Genomic DNA, 24163 nt, shown 5'->3' on the forward strand with positions numbered 1-24163 from the left:
ACCTGGTACCAGGTTGGAGCAGCTCTGATTTATGGTTATTGAAAGATACATGTGATTTACTGGCACACATATGTCAATATTGGGACTTCAGCACCAACAGTTTCACTCTTAAACTCAATTTTGCTTTGCAGTGATCCCATCTAATTAATCTGGATTGCAGAGTGGCTTTATTCTCCAAAATGAGGTGGCTCTATCCAAGCTACCTATTACCTTGATATCTCAAAGTAAAAGAGATTTGCAGCTTTTTTTCTTCTCATTTTTTTCTCTAGCCATTCTGTGTATTTCTACTTATTTTCTTGGAAATCTTGCTATTCACTGTCTTTCAGTTTATTGAAAAATCTGAAGGCTTTTGGCACCTGCGAAACAAAGTACCTGTCCACCTCTGCTTATGAGAAGAAAGCAGCAGCTCTCCAGAGTTCACTGAGTTCTATCAGCCACAGCACAGAATGGCAAAGGTTATTTAAAATCTAGAGCATATGAAAAAGAAACTCACACAAAGCTATTTCTTTGCATATCTTGGAAAGAAAGCTGAAATACAAAATCTGAATCCATTTCGAAATCAGATTTTGATGGCAAATAGTATTAAGTAATGTACTTAAAATTTTAAAGCACCTCAGTAGCCTTCTTTTCCCACGCTCTGGTATGAGAAAAACATCCCCTGCCTAGAACATCCCATTTAGATGTCCTATGACCAATTAGTTTTAGGGAACTGATACACTTTCATTTCTTGAAGAAAGTGGGAAAGAATCCATTGTGCACTCTGCCAAGAAAATGACACCAACATTCCCTTTCCTTTCTTGGATCTCCTTCTGCAATAGCAGAATTTCATCACCTTTTCAAAGTTTCTGATTCTTTTTGAAGTATGTGAGAAGGTGATTCATGCAATGTTGAGTTGCAGAGCTTGGGAAAGATGAAATTGTTGTTAACATGGGAGCTCTGAAATATTTCCAGTGAAGTCCATGGAATATTTGGGTCTAAGCAGTAAGGGTGAGCTGAGCCCACATCCATGTAATCTGTGGTATCTGTTGCAGAGGGAGGCAGGAGACCTTGACCTCTTCTAGGGACGTGCAGAACCAGGCTAAGCTGGATGGCACATGAAGGTTTCTGGGCCTCTGAAGGGAAGGATCTGGCAAACACAGTGAGTTCATGCCCCTGATGCACCTTCCCCCCAACAATTAACAGATTAACAATTAACAGATTGACAGATGAAGATGCTTTAATAAAATGCATTCATTAAACTAGTCACTGGTATGTCACCTAATATTAAATAATTTGCATTTGAAATTCAAAGAGTATACTGTGTGAAAAGATATCTCTGCATATCTCTTTGTTTTGGTTTTCTTTTTCGAACCAAGACACTCTTTTATTGATATTTTCTCTCTGATTCTTTAATTATAATTTATAATTATATAATACAATGTATTAAGTACAATGAAAAAAGCACAATAAAATAATTGTGTTTAAAAATTTAATAGAACACACATATGAAATGTGTAATTTTAACACATCCATTGAATAATTTTAGTAATTAAAAAAGAGACAGATTATAGAAATCTATTTATTGGAATTAATCTCTCACTTGTTTAGTCGGGGTATTATTATTTTTAAACAAATTTAAAATTTGGTTTGGAATATTTCTTATGTGCTTGGCTAGGGCTGATATTAGCATATCTTGAGATTTGATCTTTGTCTTATGTTTCCAGGACAAACAATGAACTCCTAATTTCAATAATTAAATTTTAAGTTTTTTTACCATAAATAACCACTTACATGGTCAAGCAGATTTAATTGTCCATCTGGGCAATAATCTAGAATTATACCTGGCTTTACTGCCAAGGTAAATAGAGAAAAATATTCAATTTCTTTACTAAACAGAGCCCGTTTCTCTTGGCAGGAACACCATTCAGAATCTTGATACAGGTTTACAGTTAATTATTTTTCAACATTCAGTGAGTGAGAAGTTTTAGAAAATTCTTCCAGACTTCAAAAGACATTTTAGTTGTTGTCAGAGTTTGGCCTTAGAATAATACTGCACCAAGGAGCATTAACTATTTGTTTCCAGCCTGGAAATGACCTAATTAGTAAATGATAAACAAAACCATACCACAGTTTCATGCCAACAGAACTCAAGAGAAATCTGTAGTTTAATGTACAGGCTCATTGTCTCATTCATGCACACAAAAAATGAAAGAATAAAATTGGAAGATAGTTCACTCTACCTGGCATTTTGGACAACCATGACTTGTCTGCATATCCAGAATTTACAGAGTTAGGAATACAGAGGGAGCAGTGTAAGAGAAAATGAGAACAGAGATGGAAGAAAACATGAATAATGGGTAGTTTCTAGCATCAGAATCAAAGGAAATTAAGGCATTAGGAAGAATAAGAAGTTTAGTGTGAACTGAACTACAAATAAAAGTTATTCAGTAGCAACACAGAAGCAAGTTTCAGAAACAAGTCTGAGACTCTTATGTAGCTCTTCATTTTCATTATTCCCTAAAGTTACAGGCAAAACTGTAACAGTGGCATGTTTTAAAATAATAAACCTAAATAAATCTAAAATCCAATTCTTCATAACTTGACAAGTTTAAACTGATATGCTATAGGATGAACATGCCTTTAGTTAAAAGTATTATTTCCATATCAGTGAATATACCTGCAAAATTCCCACCAAGTCTGCTTTGACAAATATTTCACAAGAGTCTTAGGTGCATTTAAAAACCTTTCAAGCTTTAGGAGCTCTTCCCCTTACATTCAGTAATACTTTTGGGTCCAGTGCTATTGAACAGTATTGAATACTGTATAGCTGCAATTAGCAAGCCACAACAGAAAATGCATGCCTTTATTTGTACCACTCATGCATTTAGTGGTGCTTGCTCATATGCCAAATGGTGAACTGTGACCTGAGCATCCACTTTCCTGTTAGAGTACAACAGAAATAGAGATTTTTATTTGCATTGTTCTATCCTAAAAGTCTCTTAGTAAGAGTATTATCACACAGGCAGGGGAGTTTGCAGGAATCTGTCTTTGAAATATAGAGTCTGATCCATCAGCTTCATTTTAGATATATCTATCGTGTCACTGAAATCAGCAGCATTATTATAACCATGTATTCTTATAATTCTCCATATAAATATGACATTCTGCAACATTAGGGAAAAAATAGTTATAATATTGCTGACACAAAAACATATATTTTAAAGGAAGTAATGATGAGCCATTTGTAATTACAGAGTCAAAAAAATCAGTGATCTGGGAAAAAGTGATCAGTGACTTGTATAGTCATTAGATACACAATTAGCAGTATTTCTAAAACCATATATTCACTCTTTTAAAAAAGTGCCATAAAATATATATGGAGAGATTTTTGCTTGTTTGCAAATTAATCCTAAATTCAGATTGTCTGGAGCTGAAGCAACCATTCCATGCTAAACTTAACGTGCAGCTTTCTATATTACAGAAAGTATTGCATCTATTTAGCACATTTGCATTGAGACTGTTCTTATTTTAAATATTTTACAGGTATTGTAATCTTAAAAAGAAAACACAAAAAACTTCCCCATGTATCTATAGGAATGATCATAAAGTTCCTAAAGTCATTAGCAAAGTATGTGTATTCTTTTGGGAATAGGATCTGACCCCGTATTAAAAATCCACCATTTTTGCTGATGTTGCACCTGGATTTTCTAGACAAATGACTCTTAGTTCTGTTTATTAATGACACATAGCAAACCTAAACTAAAAGAAAGTTCAGGTTAAAATTTGTCCTACACTTACCCTCTCCCTGGAAGAAGATAAACTTTAACAAATGGGTCCGAATAGCCGTTGTTGTCTCTGGGAGCAAGGTTTCTTGCCTGAAGGATGTGGATGATAAGGTTGCCAAGGTGTTTGTCATAGTTGATTTGAAGCTAGTGAATGCATTAAAACACAGTAGGATTATTTGTTACTTTTACTTTCAGAGTGATTCAATATCTCCTAAACCCTTTGAATAAAATGAGTTTCAGACCTCTATGTTCCCTCCAAATAAACACATTTCAGAAGTTTCTGTCTCCCTCTCCTGACTAAAATGAGATGCTAGATCATCACATTGGACCTTGAAAAAGGGAAACTCCCATATTGCAGTCAGGAAAAAACAAAGGAAATTTGAACTCTTGATATTATTCTGAACAATAGCCAGTTTATTGAGTCTTAATTACAGTTAATTATGTAGTTAATTATCTACCTGGAGGCCAAGTCTGACAAGGATGCTATAATACTATGGGAAGAATCGGAAAGAATCTTAATACAAAAATAAATGAGAGAGGTTATTCAAGAGGGAAGAAAATCCCAGAAATCTATAGGAAGTTAGGCTTCAGTTGTTCTGCTGTCCTCTTTTTGAGTGTTTTAAAAGGCTAAAGTAAATTTACTTAAGGGATAACCATAAACTTGGTATGGTATGGAAATAAATACACTGCACTATAAGAAGCCCACAGCATTAAGGATTAGAATGAATTTAACTATCCTTTTAGTCCCTTTGGGAACAGCAGCATTTTCCATTCTTCTGGTTGTATTTAATAATCCAGTGTTAAAGACTGGTGCAAAAATCAAGCACTGACTTACATTAGTGACATTTTAAGGGTTTTAAGAGTTGAATAAGAAATAAATAGTTTTAGAGATAGTTTTCTGCAAAATTATTTAACAGAAAAACACAGCCAGTCTCAACAACAATTTACACAGCAAAAACTACATATTACCTGTATTTCTCCAGTGATTGGATGGGAAGCAGACTTTGTAGTTTCTGTGGGCTGCAGATTAAAAATACACACATTTTCAAAGTTAACTTTTTTAACACATGTGGTTTATACTGCTGTATTGCCACAAATTTTTAAAAACTGTCTCCAGTTGTTACAGTCAAAACTCATGGTTATGTATTTCAACAGCACTTAAAGTCCAGCCCAGCCATTTTGATCAGCCAGATACGGAATCAAACAATTTAGACACCAAATCTTTACAGTCTGAGCAGATAAGGAGGCATGGGGAGAAAATAACACATAGCATTAACCCTATCTAACAAACATGAATACTGACAAGAGAAGGAAAGGACCATGCCAAATATACACAGCTATATATTTCTGTCAATATGAGAAAGGCAGAAAGAGGCAAAAGTTCCACTTATTTAAACTGAGTTTAGGTGAAAGTGGGTAGAAAGTGTTGAAATGGTACTAAAACTAAGTGATGTGTACAAGTGGATTACACAATTGCAAACCACCTCTTACAATGTCTTTTACTTTACTTTACTTTACTGATAGTAAATTCAGCTACAACACTTCAGATTCCTCCCAACACTTTCTGTGACACAAAATTTAAATTTTCTGTCCTCACTTTTCTCTCTCTTTTATCATTAAACTTGTCTAGATTTTGACAAAAAGCAATAAAATCCTTAATGTTTCTCTCTGTCTTTTTTTCTCCCTCCTGTTTGTTGGTAGAAAATAATATTACTACTTGATTAGAATCGTGAACTCACAAAAATATGCTGTTCAGTTAAACGTTAGTCCTTGAGCCACTCTGGGAACAACCTCTAATCTGTAAGCCATCAGTCAAGCAAGAAAGCTCTGTTTCAGTAGTAGGATTTGAATATTTTTGCATTCTCTCCATCTCTGCTTCCTTGGTTGATGCAGCAGAAAACAAAGGGTGCAAACAAGGACAAACTTACTGTTTTCTCCAGACTGCTGTGGAAGTCGTCATTTCCTTTTGCTCCAGATGTGAGCAGCTGCTTGACATTATTCCATGTAATTCGTATTTCTATCACTTTCTGACAAGAGTAAAACCCACGTGCCTCTTTTGTGCTGCCCTACACTCCAAGAAAATCCTTCAAGGCTTTTTTAGGACGTTGGACATCAACTGCTTTAAATTAGGCCAATGAAGTGCCCACTTCCTGCACCACAGCACCAAGTTAAGGTGATGCACTAACCTTTTCAGGTTTGTGTTGAAGAAACATCCTCTCAGTCAGTCAGATCCACAGATGAGAACTAACCAGGAAAATCCCAGCTAAACATTATAACAATGAAAATACAGGAGAAAACTAGCCCAAATCTGCCTGTTATATGGATATATTTACTGTCTTGTGTTGCCTTATTTTTGTTTGGTTTACTGCTTTACCTTTCCTTCCAGATGTGTTTCTTTATGAGCACAAGCTTTACCAAGGAAAAAAAAGAAAGAAAAAACCAAAACCAAATCAAACCTGATTTATCTGTAAATGCATTTGCATCCAAAAATAATTCTCGTTAAAAATTTTATTATCAGCTTCTCTTGGTACCTTACAAATCTTTAAAAGAATTTTAATCTATCCAACAGCTAAAATAAGTCATCAATAGTCTATAAAACTTTCTGAATCTGAAAAGAAATTTTAGATTGATAGCAAAATACTCCTAAAACTTGTTAGGTCTTTGACAAGACCATTCAGAGATTGAATTTCGCTTATTTTGACAAAGACAGGGAGATACCTAAGCATCATGCAATCTTTCAAAATAGAGCATAAATGGCTTATATTTCTCATACTTTACCTCTACAAATGGATTTTATTACACTTAATAGTTCTGATCTCAGGCTGTACTAGCACTGACAATACTGACAACACCAAAATTAACATGGAGCTACAAAATCACTACCAGATAGTCTAAATGCTTTCATTTTTCATGAGTTGGAATAGCAAGAATAGTGAATTTGTTTACTCCAAATGTAATGAAATACGGAATGTATGAGTATGATCAATGTAGGAGGAGTTCATAGAGAAGGGAGTGGGCATGATGAACTTGTACTGAGATTTCCAAAGGTGGTTAAGGTGTGGTTTGTAAAGTGGAGTCTGTAAAAATAAATGTGCATTTTTATGTTTCTATATAATTGTTAAATCTCGGTATCAATTACAAGGGCTGAAATTCAATACATTAAATATTCTATTTTCTCTGATGTCAGCAGATCTAAAACTGATCACGAAGAATTACCCATATATTTTACAGAAACATGAATAATTTAGGCTGAAAAAGACCTCTCAAGGCCATCTGGTCTAACTCCCAGCTCAGAACTGGGCCAGTTGTGAAACTGGTTCTGTATTGAGAGGTAGAGATGCAAATAACTATCTTTCTTTATCATCGACTCAGTGAGGATTAATTTGTAAAGACGGAAAGTATTTCACAGTTGACTTGTAGGAGCTAAAGGATCTGAGGATTTAGAAGAAAAAGCAACCCATTCTTCATATTAAATGTTTCTGTAGGTCATTTCTATCTTTGATGTAATCTTCAGCATAGAATGATCGTGCATTTACACCACGAAAGAAACAGGTCTGCACAAGATGATGTCAGCTAAGGCTTCCAAGGGTTAAATCTCTGCTGTGATGGCTAATCTAATTTCAGTCTAATTACTCACACACCCTGTGTAAGAGATGGTGTTTTGTAAGGCCATCACCCCTGCTCAAGCAGGCTGTGATAACCATGTGGTAAAACTGGTGAATGCCAGGTTTTGATGCACTAAGCACTATTAACTTCTGTAGTAACATTAAATATGAGAAAATTGGCATTGCAGAATATAGCAGAGACTACAACATATCTAGAGTGTATATTCTACACAAAAATCTTTTAAAAAGTAATGGCTGAAAATAAAAACAGTTGCAAAAACAAGATCTAGGCAGTTTGGATATTTAGTCTGTCATGATACTTTGGCAGGGTTGCAGACTGCCTAGAAATGCTGTCAGCCCAAGGCAAAGAGCAGTTCCAGAAAGGATAAGCTTTCTCTTCTAACAGAGCTCAACACCATTATAATCTTGGCCTGAAGTCAATGAACAGAAACTATACAAGTCAACAAGAGCTGTGCTTGTTATGAAAGAAATGCCTCTCAACATCATTTTCACAAATAAGCAAAGAATGTTTAAAATTTTACCTGACTAGTTCTGACTTTTGCATCTCCTACATAAAAGCATTAGTTCTAATATTTTTTTGTTTATAAGCCTAGAGCTGAATTTTCATAAAAGAATCCCAAATCCTCTGTGAAGCAGGAAATTAAATTTATGCATCTAACTTTAGGTGACCTGCTACAGTGCCAAAGCTGGGAACTCAGTCTCCCCAAGTGCACAGAATGGGGCACCTCTCCAGGATATACTGCACAGCAAGGACTTATGGATCTCCATAGGCTGTGAATTTAGGAGTGTGATTCATCTCACCAAATGTGAGAGCTGCATTTCAGTGTAGATGGTGGCATGTGCACTAAGAGTCCTGCTCTCTGCATGCAGTGCCTGCACTGTGATGGCAAGTTTCACCCAGCCTCGGGAATTGTACTTCAGTATTATTCTCTGTGGCAAAAATCATGCAATGGCAAACTAGCTCACATGTAAATGTGTACAATATCCAGAGTATGCTGCAGGGAATCTCACTATTGACCTAAGGATTAAGCAACTCTGTGACATCCCTGAAGTTAGATCTAGTAAATAAAGGTATATGGTTTTAACTCCTGCATCATAGACAGAAAGTCTATGGGCATTGTGGCAAGACAGAATTACTATCCAAGCCAAACTGATCAATAAATATCTTCCCATTTTGTACTAAATTACTGGATGAAACAGATATTTGTGTTTCCTCTCACATGAAAGTTATGTTGGCTTATCGAAGAGCTGTCTGAAATGAGCAGACACCATTTGCTGGTTCTGGTTTGTGCAGTACCTATCTCATCTGTTCAAATCATAGTTCCAACAGCACAAAAATACAAACATAACTATAACGCATTAGGAACCTGACAGTCCCAAAAAGGAATAAAAGTGCAGAGTTTAATGTTTAGAAAACACTTTGTTTGCAATGTGAAGCATTGTGAGTGTGTCAGAAGCTGGATATTCAGGATAGCAATCAGCACTCTTGCAAATTGCTTAAGCAAATGCAGTCTTCACAGAACTGAGTTTCATTTCAGGTCTTGACTTTCTTGACATAAAATGAAAAAATATGACAGATGACTTTATGATCTAGTTCTCAGTTTTGACTGTGAAAAAATGCTACTAAATTCCCACTCTTCCCTTTTAAAGTGTGCGGATGCACAAGAAGAACTTCAGCTGAGGAATGGACAGGATGTGACAAAGAAAATAAGAAATTTTGTTTGGCAAGTTCACAGGAATTAGCTAGTGACAAAACACATTTTAATGGTGAATTTTGTTTTCAATCTTTCCCTGGATTTCAGAGACTTACTTACTATTGCTATGATTATTCATAGCTTTTATTACTTTAAGCAATAGTTTAGTACAGAAACGGAAATGATGGTCTTAGTATTATCAGCTTCTTTAGTGGAAATAGTACCTCACCACCATTTAGGATGCACTTAAAGAGCAAGAGGAACAATGACCATAAAAGGCAGTTATTTTGTTTAAAAACAATAATATTAAGTAAAAAAAAATTTAGAGGGATAAATCATGTAATCTTTCTTTACTTCCAGATTTAATATCTTAACAGTAATATTCATTGTTATCCAGGAAATTAGTTTTCCAAGACCTGCTGGGATTTCTTGCTACACTAAAGAAGGTAAAAAGGCAGTTTTTTCCCGTCATCAAAATGTTCTTGCTCCATAACTTGGAAATTTCTTACCTTGCTGCTGTGCCGCTTTTTGCTCACTGAGGGAGAACCAGGCTGACCAGGGCTAGGAACAGCACTGGAGGTGGCAGAAGTGGTTCCAGAGTGGACATGAGATCCCTTTTCCACTCCTGAAGTAACCAGAGGCGACTGCTGTAGAGAAACCTTTTGGAGCTCTGCAGCCAGCTGCTTGGGATCCACCCCTGGGGACTTCGCTTTATCTACTGGATTAAAGCAAGAGAGCTTCGTTTTGATAATTGCCAGCACACCCAAATCCATCTTGCCATGGTACAGGGACAGCATACAATCCTCACCAGTTTTCATGTCATCTGCCTGTATACTTTGAAGATGCAAAAGGCATGCTATGAAAAACAGACATCTCTCCCACAATGCCGACATCTCAATTCCAATCTTTCTGTGCTAATGCTACTTACTTAGAAAGGTTTCTGAGGAGATACTTCTAGGTGAAGAAAAATAGGCTTTGAGGATCATGTTGAATCAAACTGGACCAAATTACAGTTTTAAAGACTGGCCTGTGCTATCATTCATTGTTTGACACTGGTCTAGTTTCACTAAGTATCTGAACTTTCTTGTAAAAGGTTTAAATCTCATTTCAACTTTTTAAAAATCAACTGGACATTGAACAGAAACTGTTCCTGAGATAATTTATACAAAATAAAGAGAGAAAAGCCTCAAAAATTTACTACCACAAATTAATCAAAGAAGAAAAAATGTAAACAAATTAAGGCTAGAAGCCCTGATTCATCTTTCCTTATTACTCACACCTTTGTGAGGCATCTGTAGTAGGAGTCTGATTGCCCTCCCTGCTGCCCAGGAATGAGTGGGAGGAATTTATCCTTTGGAGATAGCAATTTCTATTCAACACAGAAAAGTCAAGTAAATTTCATATATGCTAGACTAAATAGAGTTAAAAGGATGCTAGGCACAGTTTGGTTCCCAGGTTCTCAGAAGTATGAGAGGTTTAAAACAAACTTTAGCCTTATCCTCCCTGCTTGGTTAATTCATTTTTCTTTCAGAGAGAATTGCTCCTTTCTAAAGCACAGTCTGCCAAACCTCAGAGGTAATGGCATGAACTCTATGGAGTTCCAACTTAGAAACCACTAGAAGAATGCCAGACTAGGAAGAAGCATGCCCACAAGAATGGAACAATTTTCTTTAATTTCTGTTCCTTCTTGAGTTTTCTTTATTAATAAAAAAGTTGCTTTATTATAGTTTTTGTCCTTTCCAAAACTGACTTCAGTGTCTTTCAATGCTTTTGGGGTTTTGATCTGCTCACAAATTAAAAAATGTGGGTAGTTCTGCTTCAAAGCTCTATCATACTTAGTCTCTTTATCAATAACATCAATTTTCAACTAAAGGTAGATTGATGGTATATTAATAGCTAGGAAATTTTACATGATTAGAAAATGGAGGATTCAACCCAGATAATTTAGGTGCTGATTGATAAGAGCAGTCACAAAACCACAAAACCCAGAGTAGATCCACAGAATGGTGAGTGAAGCAATATTAATCTGCACTGAGCTCGCTGAAGGGCTTCATTACTAATAAGATTGTGGATGTTGATTCAAGGTTAGCTTAGATATGACTGATACAATGACTGAAGCCTGCAGTTTTGGTATTGACTGAACAGCAGGAAATCCCCCCAAAAGCACTGCCATCCTAGAACTCATAACAAAACTGACTACTTGCTATTGCATCCCTGTATCCAGTAAATACTTTTTTTTCATTGCTTATAGCTGGCCACAAACCTTGTATTAAGCTAACTGGTATTTTCACCGGGGTCTTTTCCAACATTGGTAATTCTATGGCTCTATGAAATGAGCACAGGCCTTAGGACCTGTGTGTTATCTGAACTTGCTGCAGTTTGCTGGGAGCTTTGTTTTAGCCTCTCTGGCTGCAACAGCAATTGTCTAATGACCAGACGGCTACAACCTAAATTTGAGTTACACTTCACTTTGTATAGTGGTGTGGTAGAGTGCCCATTCTTAATTATTTTGATGTAGAAAGGCACAGCTGTAATTGCACTGTGCAAACTGAAGTATTTACGACTCCAGATTAATAATGCAGTTTATAGGAGCAGTGGCCTGGGGATGACAGCAGAGTGCTGCAAGGTTTGGACACAGGATGGCAGATGAGGCTCTGGGGACAGCAGCAACTCACTGGCCAGGTACTGACACAGGTGCAAACCCAGGGGCTGGGCAGAGTAAACTTTAGGGGCAACAGAAGGAAAAAGGACAACAACATTATCACATGTAAAGTTTACAGTATCCAGCACCCACAGGTACTTTTCCTCTGGGCAGCTCTCCAGCCACTCTGCCCCAGCCTGCAGGGCTGCCTGTGGTTGCTGTGAGCCAGTGCAGGACGTGACATTTTGTCTTGATGAATCTCATTCAATTGGCCTTGGCCCATCAATCCAGCATGCCCAGATTCCTCTGCAGAGCCTTCCTACCCCCCAGCAGATCAACACTCCTGCCCCAATTGGCAGTGTCTGCAAACTCATTGAGGGTGCATTCTATCCCCTCATCTTGCCATAAGGTGTGGTCCCCTTTCTACCCATGGCAATACTTGGGATACAGCACCAGAGCTTACAATACTACCATACTACCTTATAGCACATTCAATTCTCAGTTGCTATCCAGTCCTACAATATCAAAGCAACTTCTTGTCTCTCACCTGCCCTTACTGGCTCATGCAGCTCCAGGTGCTGGGGATTCTCAGAGTCCGAGAGCATGTTCAGGTCCCTAAAGAAAGCATTTAGAAGCCTGAGACAAAAGAAACTCTTTCCTCATACCCTCATTATTGTATTAAGTAGGTAAATGAATAGTGGTTCATGACAGAAAGCAGCTCCCAAGCATGGTCCCTTCTTAGCTGATATATATTTGCAATGCTGTTAAAGAGCTGAGAAGAAAAGCTTATTTTAAGGTGAAATCTTTAATGGATTTAATGCAAGTGTATGCATTTCTCGTGATTAAATGACTTTCATCTAAAGGATACAGATTTCACTAAAAGTCAAGTTATTACTAAACTACCTTCTTTTTCTAATACCAGTAAATTCAGTGAATTGTATGTTTGTCATGAGAGGAGATTGTGGCCTGACAATGGAGTTATCATTGTTTATAAAAGCATAATTACTAGCACCTAATTCAGTTTATCTTTCCTTCTTGCTTTAAGAGAAAAACAGAACAAAAAATCTCCCACAGTCACAGTGAACTCTTGCTTATTATTATATTGATACTTTGTGCTAACAAAGGTTCCACCTTAACAATTGTAAATTAAAATTTAAAAAAAATTAAAAAAAAACAAAAGCCATGAAAAGCCAAAAAGAAATGGAAACAGAAAGATGGGGAAAAACTCACAGTCTTACACATATTTCTGCTTCCCCACTCTGTTGAATAATAATGCTCTGGACCTCTTCATAAGTTTTCCCGGTCAAGGGGATGCCATTCCATTCCAGCACCTGCATTCCTAAGAAAGCAAAACAGCAAGAGGTCAAGGGCTCAGATTTTGACAAAGGCATCGGTTACATCCTTCTTGCCTTGCTTTGGCAAGACAATTTGGTGTGACATTCAGTGAATGTTGTTCAAATGGCACAAGACATTAGCAAAGCCCTTTCACTTCACACAGATTAGAATGTTGAATGTTTTTGTCCCTTCGGCTATAAGTTACCTGCTGAAACAAGACAGGAGATTAATTCTTCCTGATTCAAAGTATACATGCACTCTCCACAGTCTGGGTTGCATGACATCGAAAAAATTTTCCAATATCAAAAACATGCACACCTACCAGCATGGCAAGAAACCAAAACATTCTATATATCAGACATTTCCTGGCCAGCCATGGTCTTGGAAGATAACTGTTTCTTACAGTGACAAATTGCTGCTTAGAAGCTGAGATTCAAAATGGAATTAATTTGTGAATGTGAATAGATAATTCAAATACATTTTCTTTGTCAGTTACAAAAATACAAAAAAATGAAAGCTGCTGGATTAACCAATTTTAATGAAAAAAATGTGCCTCCACATTTCAAACATCAGCCTGGTAGCATTCAGGTTTAAATTTTTCTTCCATATCTTTTCTCATTAAAAAATCGACAAAACAGCTGCACATAATTCATTGTGGAGGATATAAACAGAACTATATTAATCAGGCTGAAAAATACTGAATACTGATCTAATCTGCTCTGTCTTCCAAGTGTCCCAGGACTGAGTCAGGAGACTCAGTATGGTTCAAAGTATCTGTATAAGGAAGTTTCATGCTCAGTATTTGCAGAGTCAATCCCTCTATAAATTATGTGAGGTATATTCTCAGAAGATGAGAAATCTTTTGGTTAAGGTGAAATGCTACACAAAGCAAACTCTAGATTCATATCTGGGACTTACAACTGAAGTTCTGAGAATTCATACTTTGGATTAATTAGTCATAAGGATGACTCCAAACAGATTAACTTCTCACCAATATACAAGTGTCAAAATCCAAACCTCTGGCTCTAGTGGGAAAAAGTTGCTTAATGGGACAAGATGCTGAATTATTAATAGTCCACTAAAAGTAATGCATTAGAAAACATCTGAAAACCACATCACGCACACAGCAAAGAAAACCACAAACACTTAACTTGCTACCACTTACACAGATAAAACCAAGTCTTCACCTGGGTCATATTTTAATCTCAAAATCCTGTGCAGTTGCATATGACAAATGGGAAAAATAATGAAGTGAACTGTGGAGAAAAACTCATAGGAAAGCACAGAAAAGCATGCTACTAAGTAAAATATAATGAAAAATGTTCATGGAATAAATCAGACCAAATTATTTGACAATGAAAGGATATGAGAAATAAATATACACATTTATATTCCAAAATTTTCCATAGAATTCCATGAATTAGGAGTTGAAATATCAGAATTGCTCATAACTGGTTGTCAGCCAGAATTTATCATTTTGTTTGTAGAAGTTTACAGAAAAACAAACTGTGAAGAATGAATATAAAGTGATGCTCAGAAGGTAGTAAAGCCAGCTGCCTAATGTTAAAATAGATTTGAGTTTTCCTAAAATTTAGCCCCTTTCATTTACCAGCCATGATTCAAAAACACAATCTTGCTTTTGCTTGTTAAAGCAGATCTGATTTTAAACTCAGTTCCTCTGGAATAAAGCAACAGTAATTATGAGGAAATTCATTTCCCCCTGATTTTCAGTCATACAAATAGCTTGAGCTTGGTCTTTAGGCTTCTAGAAAGGAAGGAACTGAAGTTAAAATACTATCAGCTTCTTGAGCTACTGTCCTGGGTTAATCATAGCCTTGCTGGAATGGCTTCAGAAGAAACTCCCTTTAATTTAAAAGACTAAGCAGGAAGAGCTTAGCTGAGCACCACTGCAGTGCCAGGATTTGGAAACCAAAAGTGATTTCCACTGGTGAGAGTTTCAACAGTCAAGAGTGTGTGCATCAGCACTGTAGGCACTTGGTCAGAAGGGCCACAAATACATGAACAAAGCAACAAAGTGAAAGGAAATGGAATTTCAAGAGCCTTAGCTAACACAGAGATCCATTTAGGCTGTCAGTACAGGGTATTTTTTTTATTGTGTACTTTGTGGATACATGAATGTTTAAAATCATGCAATTTAAACACGACTGAACTGATCAGACTGATAGCCCTGGGGTCTAAGAAAAAAACAATGTAGGCAAGAAGCTGATTTCTCTTTTCTCAGCATGTAGCTGCTATACACATTTTGTTCAAGAAAAGGGTAATGCTACAAAGAAAACTTTTAAAAGGAATGTAAGTCTAGTTAACCAAAACAGAAAAAAAGTATTAGAAGTCACAAGAGACTTGTGATAATTTTTTTTCCTAAAACCAATCACATTCTGGTCTTTTGTAATCAGAGTATGATAGTCACATCTCCAAAAGTTTGTATGCTTCAAGTTTTATGCTTCAAGTCACCAGTTTAGTAGGTAAAAAATAAACAAAGGAAATGGAAGATGAGAATACTTGCATTGCTCCATGGAAACTATGCTGACTGAGGAAGTATTAGTAATTGCCCTGATAATCAAATACATAATTTCTTCTAGCATCTTTCTTTCATTGTTATTTATTGGGTGAATAACAACTTATTTTTAGCAATATTACCTCCCCACATTCTCAATAAATGTATCTTTCATTCCATCACTAGGGTGATAAATCTGTACTGTTATACTGTTAACTGAATGTGGTTGTAGATGTAACCTTCCTATTGATAAAACAGCACAAAAACAAAATATAAAATATGCACATAGAATAGGTCTTTGTATTAGTGTTTTTGTCAACTGGAAGGCAAAATATTTATCTCAGTTTTCACCCATCTTACATAATTTTTAATATTTTCTCTCCTCTTCAGATTAATCTGTCAGAGATAAGCTAGCTGCACGATTAAAGTTGAAATTGAAAGGAATCTGAAAATCGTCCAAGGATTTGATTTCTCTAAATATGAGTCTTGACATAGATACATTCAAATACAGAAATATTAAACTGAACATCTCTTGAATTTTATTCCCCTTTGTAACGTAATGTGCACTGTTATAAAGTTAATCTCAGTCTCTTTGAATACACTATTATATTGCAGACTCCCTTTTTCAGTACACCCAAGGCACCCACGAAGTGGAAAAACTTTTGTTTGCTGTGTCATTAAGAGTTTGTAATTATTTCCAGCTCTACTTGTGTATAAAACCTACTAGTTACTCAATTCATTTTAAGTCTCAGAACTGCTGCCTTACTGGAATTTAAAAATATCTAAATATTACAGTCTTAGAAAACAGCCTCTGGTTTTGGTTGCACCATAGTTATACCCACAGATTTCTGTGGTTCATTCTCTGTTTCATAGTTTGTATTGTTTATTTGTATGCATAATAAACATGTCAGTTTGAATTGCATTTTTTACTGATCTAATGCTCAGAGAGGAAAATTAAATTGGACTCTAGAGACTAGCAACTTCAATCAGTAAAATGTGAATATTAGTATCTTTCTATATCATGTAAGAATTAAAATTCAGAAACATTACTTTGAAATCCCAGAAAGTGTTATAAAAGTTAAATGTGCACTTGAAATAAGACAAACAATATAAACTTACAGTCTCACATTCAACACTAAATAACTTTATGGCCTATGCTCTCCAGTTATTTTTCTTTTATTTCTAAATCTTTTTGATGACTAAAATAGGTTGGTGAAAGTCAATGTGTTAATGTGTTTACCCAAACTGCTGGGCATGAATCACACCAAAACTCATTATTTTCTGTTGACACCTTAACTTCTTCTTCCATTTGTCATTCACACTCAGACTGAATATTTTCCACTTATTACCATAATTATTATATAGACAACACTCATGATTCTTAAAAATGGATATGTTGTTCGAGTGAATTATATAATAGACCCTCCTATGCCTCATGGCTGCTGTACTACTATAAAATGACATTTATAAAAGTATGGCCAGAGCAAATCAACCTTGTATTTAAGGTGTACTTGGCATTTTTTGGCAGCTATGCACACCACCACTGCCTTCAGATTTAGATACATACCAGCCCATGATTCCATAGGATCACCCTTCAATCTGAACTATGCCAGAGCAACAAGTGATGATCTGCTTCTATTTGTGTGACCAAACTCAAGTTCTGGTAAATTAAATGAAGCTTAGATTTACTGTTTATGAAAATAAGTATGATATAAATTATAAACTTATTGTGCTTTCACCATTACTATATACTCAAAAATTAGTTTACATTAGAATTGCAGACAGATGATCAGTTATACCATGCTGAACAAAATGTTGTGGTGCATTGCAGTTATCCAGTGTTTTAGAAAAACAAGTGGGTTTTTTTGCAGCATAGTGTTCACTGAAGCTATAGAGCAGAGTGTATTTCCTTTATTTTTAGTAACATCATATGAGAGATTATAATGATTTTGCCACATAAATGAGTTTCCTGTAAAATGCTCTAATTGACTTGAAAGTCTTAAATATTTCATTATTAGGCTGTGCGCAAAAAAACTTCATCTCCACTTTTAAAAGCAGCTTACTATGAATTCAGACTTTTTAGAAATTATGTAATAATATATGGTAGAATGAAAAAGTCTGTTAATTCCAAGTCACCATAAGATTCACCTAAAGATCAGTGAACAACGAGACTGCAGGAATTTCTCTTTACTATCTTTTTCATGAATGGTAGATAGCTAAAACCATTGTTTTCCTGGGAGTTTATAGTCAGATATGAATTTAGACTAGTATACTCCTGTCTGCATTATATATTTATATTTGTGGATTCCAAATTCAGGGAGGTTTATTTCAGTTTCCCTTTTTGAGGAATAATTTATTCTTCTTTACACAAATGCAGTTCCGTTACTCTTTCTTCTCTCAGTTACATCTGTGAATGGACTGATAATTGGGACTGAGATTTTCCTTTGCAGGGCAAGAATCACATGTCATGAGATGCAGACAAACAGTTCTTGTGGAAGTTACAGTATATGTCTAAAGAATTATTCTCTCTTTATTAGTTAGTTTCTATTCTGCCCAAGATTATAAATTATGACAGCAAACACGACAGACAAAGTCTATATAAAGCACTGTTTTATCGTCATCATGAGACCTTCCTCAAAGATTTTTCAGTGGTCTTGGGAGTCTGAGGTCACTTGGTTTGTTCTGCCTACAGAAGAGGTGACTGAGGGGAGCTCCAGTCATGGTCTACATCTTCCCCACAAGGGGAGGTGGACGGGCAGGTACTGATCTCTCTGGTGACCAGTGATAGCAAATGGCAGGAGGCTCTGTCAGGCTGGATATTAGGAAAAAGGAACAGGCTTCTCATGGAAGTGGTTACAGCAGCAAGATTGCCAGGAGCACTTGGACAAGGCCCTGAGGCACATGGTGTGATCTTTGGATTGCCCTGTGCAGGGGCAGGCATTGGACTTGATGATCCTTCTGGGTCCCTTCCAGCTCAGGATGTTCTATGATTATATTCTATGATTCTGTGAATGGAATATGAGTGGGAATTTAAGTATGTAGAACTTCCAGAAGAATTTTGCTGGAAGAAAAGAGTGATTCATGGCACATAGGTTAGCATGTCATCAAGATCCTAACTCATTAAAATGCAGATTCACAGGAGACTTTGCTCGGGTAAGGAATAGCAGCTTTAAAAAGACAAAGCAGAACCAAACTTTAGCAAAGCACTGACTAAATCAAAGTGTAGCCTGAAAATATAAAAAGACTGGCAGGAAGATAAAGAACAGGGCAAAGACCCTGAGATAAGAAGGAAAGGACAAAGAGTAACCCAGAAACATTTTCCAGTGTCTCACTGGGGTATGAGGTAGAGAAACAAAAAATAACTATTAGCTTCTGAAAGTGTGCAAAAGACACATCTCTGAGACCATCATACAGTTATCAACTTACAAACCCAGAGGGTGAGAAGGAGACCCAGCAGTTGGCATCCCTTGCTCTCTGGACATACCACTTGCATATACACATCCTGGTGACTGGGAGAGAATGGGTATATTTGAAAAGTACAACAGAGAAAGAACTAATGCCAAAGAAAAGTTACTCTTAAATGAAGACCCCCAAGAGTCTCTGGGGTTTCCTGAAGAGGGTTTCCTCACACAGATGTGGGGAGTCCAACCCTTGCTCAGTGAATTCCAGGCTGGTCTCCAGCAATGTCAACAATAAGGGACTACAGAAGCCAATTCAGAAAATAATGGAATTACTAGGATAATATAATACTGAAAGTATGCTAGAAATGAGCAAAGGCCATGGTTATGCATTACATGCCAATGCTGCTTAAGGTCATATAGAAACAAGAACAGAAAGTTTTTGTGACTGACAGTAAGCAAACACCACTGTTTAAGCAAAAAGTTAAGTCTAAATGAGAATGGCTGAAGACCTTAAAATGCCAGTCTGTCACATGGAATAGAGCGAGATCTTTACTTGATGTGTTCTAATAGGGGTCACTCTGTCGATAACCATCTTCTGTACCCTGGGAGTAATTTTGCAGTTCTGACACTGTGCGATTATTCAAATATAAAGTAGAATTTACTCACTGTTATCTCATTTGTGAGAGTCATGCAAGCTGAAAGCTAAGGAAAGTGAATACAAATTTCTGGCCAAAGCTATGCAGTTCTCAACTCCTGCATGTGTCTATTTTTCATATAATGCATATAATTCTCCTTTTAAGAAAAGTTTTTTGAAAATTATAGTCTTCATAATACAAGATAAGGTAAATCCATAACATTCTTTCTGAATCAACTTGTCAGTGTTCTAAATCAAGTTGAGATAATTTAAATGAACATGTCTTATGTTTCTCTTGTAGAAGCTAAATGTATTTTTGTACAAATTCCTGATACATACATGCCCATAGATGTAGAAAGTATGCAGAAAAAAATTGTTTGATTATTTTCTGGTTTCAACAGACCACAAGTGAAACCACAAGTGAACCACAAGTGAAAATGCATAAAATTATCTTTTTTTTTCAATTCTTCACTTAATTTGAACAGATTTAGAACAATAAAGAAAAGAGCATGGAAAGCAGTATATATGTCTGCAGGGAACAACTGTATATGGCTGCTTTGGTTTTACCTTCTTTTGGGCTTAGAGTCAATGTAACAATTTTTGGCTGTACAAAGGTACATGTCTTGCCTCTGTAACTGTCTAGGAATTTTGAGTAGTTAATGAATGAGGAGAAGCAGGTTCCTCTTAGGATAGCTCATCTCAACTGGCACTTGTTTAGAATGAGATGAATTACAATTCTTGGGCACCCTTAGAAAAAAGCCCATAATACAAGGTTAGGCAAGATATTTACTTTTCAGACACCTAAAAATATGTGTATTGATTCCTTCCTTTGTCATCTAAAGTGATAAATCTGTCCTAGAAAATGAAAAGGAGTTTTGGGGTTTTTTTGTTGTTTTTTTTTTTTTTTTTTTTTGTGGTTTTTTTTTTTGTTTGGTTTTTTTTTGTTTTGTTTTGTTTTGTTTTGTTTTGTTTTTTTTCTCAAACCGACAACTGCACCTTGTTTTTTTTTTTTTAGCAAATCGACATCTGTACCTTATCAAGGAGAAGAAGGAACTGAAATAGAGTGAACCTCAGGTGAAGGGAATTAATGGGGCACCATCAGAGACTGAGCTATTAGTTCTGCTTCTGCTACAACCAGTCAGGTGAGCAGCACAAGCACACCAATTAGTCTCTTTGTGCTCAGTTTATGTGTTAAAAGGCACAGATAATCTTATGATACATTAAAAGATAATGTTATTGTACATTAACTTTGAGCTGTCCAAGTGACAAGTGCTATTAGTAAAGCTAAGTGCATCAGAAATCTTGCTAAAAATAGAGTTGTAGGAGGTAGTACTTCTGAAGTATTGGGTATAAACTCTTCAACTTCTGTATCCCTATAACTCATTCATAATGGAATTTAGTGATAAATGTTAGGATTATTCAACTTTAAGATGTACAGGTTCCATATGTGCTAGAAAAATGAGAGACACTAATAATTACCTGTTAGAACTAACTGTCATTTCAATAGAAAGTTGAAAAACTGTAGGATTTCAGTCTTCAATAATTACTTGTTCTTCCAAGTTCAATGATAAATGTAGCTACAAAGCTCATTTTTAGGAACATCTGATTAACAAAATTAATGATAGTCCAATTTCAGTGCTGGATTCAGAACAAAAAAGTTCCCTCATGATGCTAAGGTTGCTTGGCTCAGCCAAGATCAGAAATCCCAAAGTAGCCTTTCCTGGAAGCTCAAGCATTGTCTTGCACAATCTGAGTTAGGATCTAAGAATAAAAAAAATCTGATTTGGTTAAATGTGGTTTGTGAGTAGATTTTAAGGGTAGAATCAGAGACATCTAATCAATCTGGTATGATAACTTGTGCGTGGTCATATGTAAGAGTGCAATTCAACTGGGTGTACTGGTTTTGATGTGATAGAGTGATCTCATCCCACCTTACTGCAGAGGAGAGAGAGAGGCTGGGTGGGGCATAGCTGCCTACCAGGGTAAAACCACACTTACAGAACTGCAACAGAAATTAGAGAAAGGAAGATGAGCCCCTGCAGTGACTGCCATACATCTCAGTATGTATGGTCCATGATACACAACTACATTTTTAAAAAAAAATAAAATTTTTAAATTTAATTTCAAATTAAATAATTTAAAATAATTATTCTTATTCTCACTACCTTAGAATGTAATTCTGTTGATGTTTACACAACTTCAACATACTTGTTACTGTCAGCTGAATTTTTTTTATTAACATCTCTTTATACAAATCCGATCTGCAGTACTTGATTAAAGAAGTAGCATAATTCTTTCAAATAAGTTCATTGTAATAAATGTAGAATTCATGCGTGACAAAAAAGCATTGCAAATAAATGATGCAGGATTACACCTATAGTTTTGTCATTCTCTGCAGGGTTCTATAAAAGAAATTGGAATGCACAATTACTGAAACTATTCTGTACATGCAAGATCGGATGGTGATTATCTGGCAGCTATATACCTAATCAACTTTTATGAATACTCACATGCATACTGATCAGCAGCAGCTGCTCTTTCTTCTCATTATCTACACTAAAACAAATGATCTCTTACCAGCCAGTTCCTGTGTATTTATGTGTTTCTTACCATCACAATTAATGTACTGAATTCATCGTGTAAGCACCCGAAGACAAGCAAAACAAACTTACGATACCACATTCCTTGGCTGATAGTTGTAAGAATTAAATTTGTGCCACTCCAGGGAAAGCAGTTTGCTCATGGGAGAAGTCACTGTTACCCCAAGCCTGACAACCAACACAAGGATGCCCTGCAAGGCTCTGCTTGCAGCTGATGACAGCCAAGAGGAGAACAGGGCTGGTGGCTCAGGGTTCACTTTCAAGCCTCTTGAAGGCACACAGGAGCTTTTCTGCTGAAGCGATGGCTTCAAAACTCATAAGGAATAAGACAGCCTATGAGATGTGGCTTATGGTTTTGAGATGGGTCAAAAGATGAGAGCTGGGCTTGATGAAACTGTGGCAGGTACGGGTAGGAAAGGTGCTGGGAAGATGTGTCCCCAGCCCGAGTGCTCTGTGACAATGGTGTGATGCAGGTACTCGACCCACTGGCCCTGCTACTGCACAGCAACCAGAAACTGCTGCCCAAGCAGGCAACCCCTTGTCCTGTAACAACAGCAGCAATACCTGTCTACTCTGATGCTTTCATAGTCTCCACTTAGCAACTAGCCCTAAGATAAACTCTGCCCTCATTTCTTCAAACTTATGTGTTTTAATTGCATATTAAAACCACATCTAAACACTGACCTGCTACCAAATTCCCAGCACGGCATCCTCACATTGACTTCACTGAGTATTGCAGCAGCTTATTCTCCTTCAAATATATGCCCAAGTGAGATATTGAGCATTATTTTTTAAATGGCCAAATATAAATGTTAAACTGACATTTCATCTGTAGACCCAAGCTCAAACGGATATTATGGGTCAACAAGGACAAAGGAGTTTGATTACTTCACTACTTAATATTTTAAGATTTCTTTCATTTCACCAGAGCTATCAAACATGTCTGAGTCTTTTTCCCAGGTGTCAAGATTATTAGTGTCAAGTAGTGTACAAGAGTAAAACAATCCTCTCTTTTTTTACATCAAACCACTAATATTCTTTCCCAGGCAAAAGGAGGAAAAATAGCTGCTGTATTTAACAGAAGAAAAATTACATATTTTCTTTATTCTACAGAAAATTTAGGTAAAAGTAGTCTCCACTCAAAGCTGAGCAACTGCATATGTGAAATGCTGGGAATTATGTAACAATAGGTTGAGTGAGTCACAAACAATATAGTATTCTTTAGAGATGAAAGTCTTTGAGCAATTCTTTGGTGAAAAGTATCCAAGGAAATGCTAAATTGCCATGAACTCATCCCATTTCAAAGGCATTTCTTTATCTTCACCAAAACTAATAATTACTTTCTCTAAAAGTAACAAAACAGATTAAACTAATTTGACTCTTTTTAATAGATGAAAATAAATACTGTATTAAATTATTGAATCCTAATACTATAGAGTGGTTTGGGTTGGAAGGGACCTTTAAGATAACCTAGTTCCCAACCTCCTGCCATGGGCAGGGACATCTTCCACTGGGCCAGGTTGCTCAGAGCCCCATCCAAACTGACCTTGATACATATACAATAAATTTTAAAGAAAATAATAAAAGTCAAATCCCTTTTCCCCCGGTTCATTCCAGTGAATGGAAGCAACAGGTATACAATTTCCAATTTTTTCCTTCTTTGTCCTTTTCTTGGAGGCCTTCAGGAACACTCCTAATTCTACTGTATCTCTCTTCACAGGGAAATGAAAATAACCAAACCCATAATGCATCCTGAAAATCCATAAATGTAAACTGCAGATGGAAAATTGGTTTAATTTAGAGATGCATCTTTTCAAAGCATGTAGTTTCACAGATTGGAATTCATCAAACTGACCATTTTACTTGTACCACTGAATTCAGTGGCAGCTGAGAACAAAGTATGATGTTTAAATTGCAATTCTAACATTAATGCTCACGTTCCAGCTAAGGATG

General features: G+C 36.2%; 1 protein-coding gene across 1 annotated transcript in view; it reads right to left on the minus strand.

Annotated features, from left to right (window-relative positions):
- Positions 1–24163, minus strand: part of PCLO (piccolo presynaptic cytomatrix protein) — a 322162-nt gene that overhangs the window by 73338 nt on the left and 224661 nt on the right. The window contains exons 11-16 of the mRNA XM_088165885.1: positions 12956–13064; positions 12273–12340; positions 9594–9802; positions 4734–4784; positions 3778–3908; positions 2220–2246 (exon numbers count right to left, since the gene is read on the minus strand). Coding sequence (XP_088022011.1) covers positions 2220–2246; positions 3778–3908; positions 4734–4784; positions 9594–9802; positions 12273–12340; positions 12956–13064 — 595 coding nt within the window. The remainder of the gene's footprint in view (positions 1–2219; positions 2247–3777; positions 3909–4733; positions 4785–9593; positions 9803–12272; positions 12341–12955; positions 13065–24163) is intronic.

Source organism: Sturnus vulgaris, chromosome 5, assembly GCF_052056855.1.
Source record: "Sturnus vulgaris isolate bStuVul1 chromosome 5, bStuVul1.hap1, whole genome shotgun sequence".
In the NCBI taxonomy this organism is placed as follows: domain Eukaryota; kingdom Metazoa; phylum Chordata; class Aves; order Passeriformes; family Sturnidae; genus Sturnus; species Sturnus vulgaris.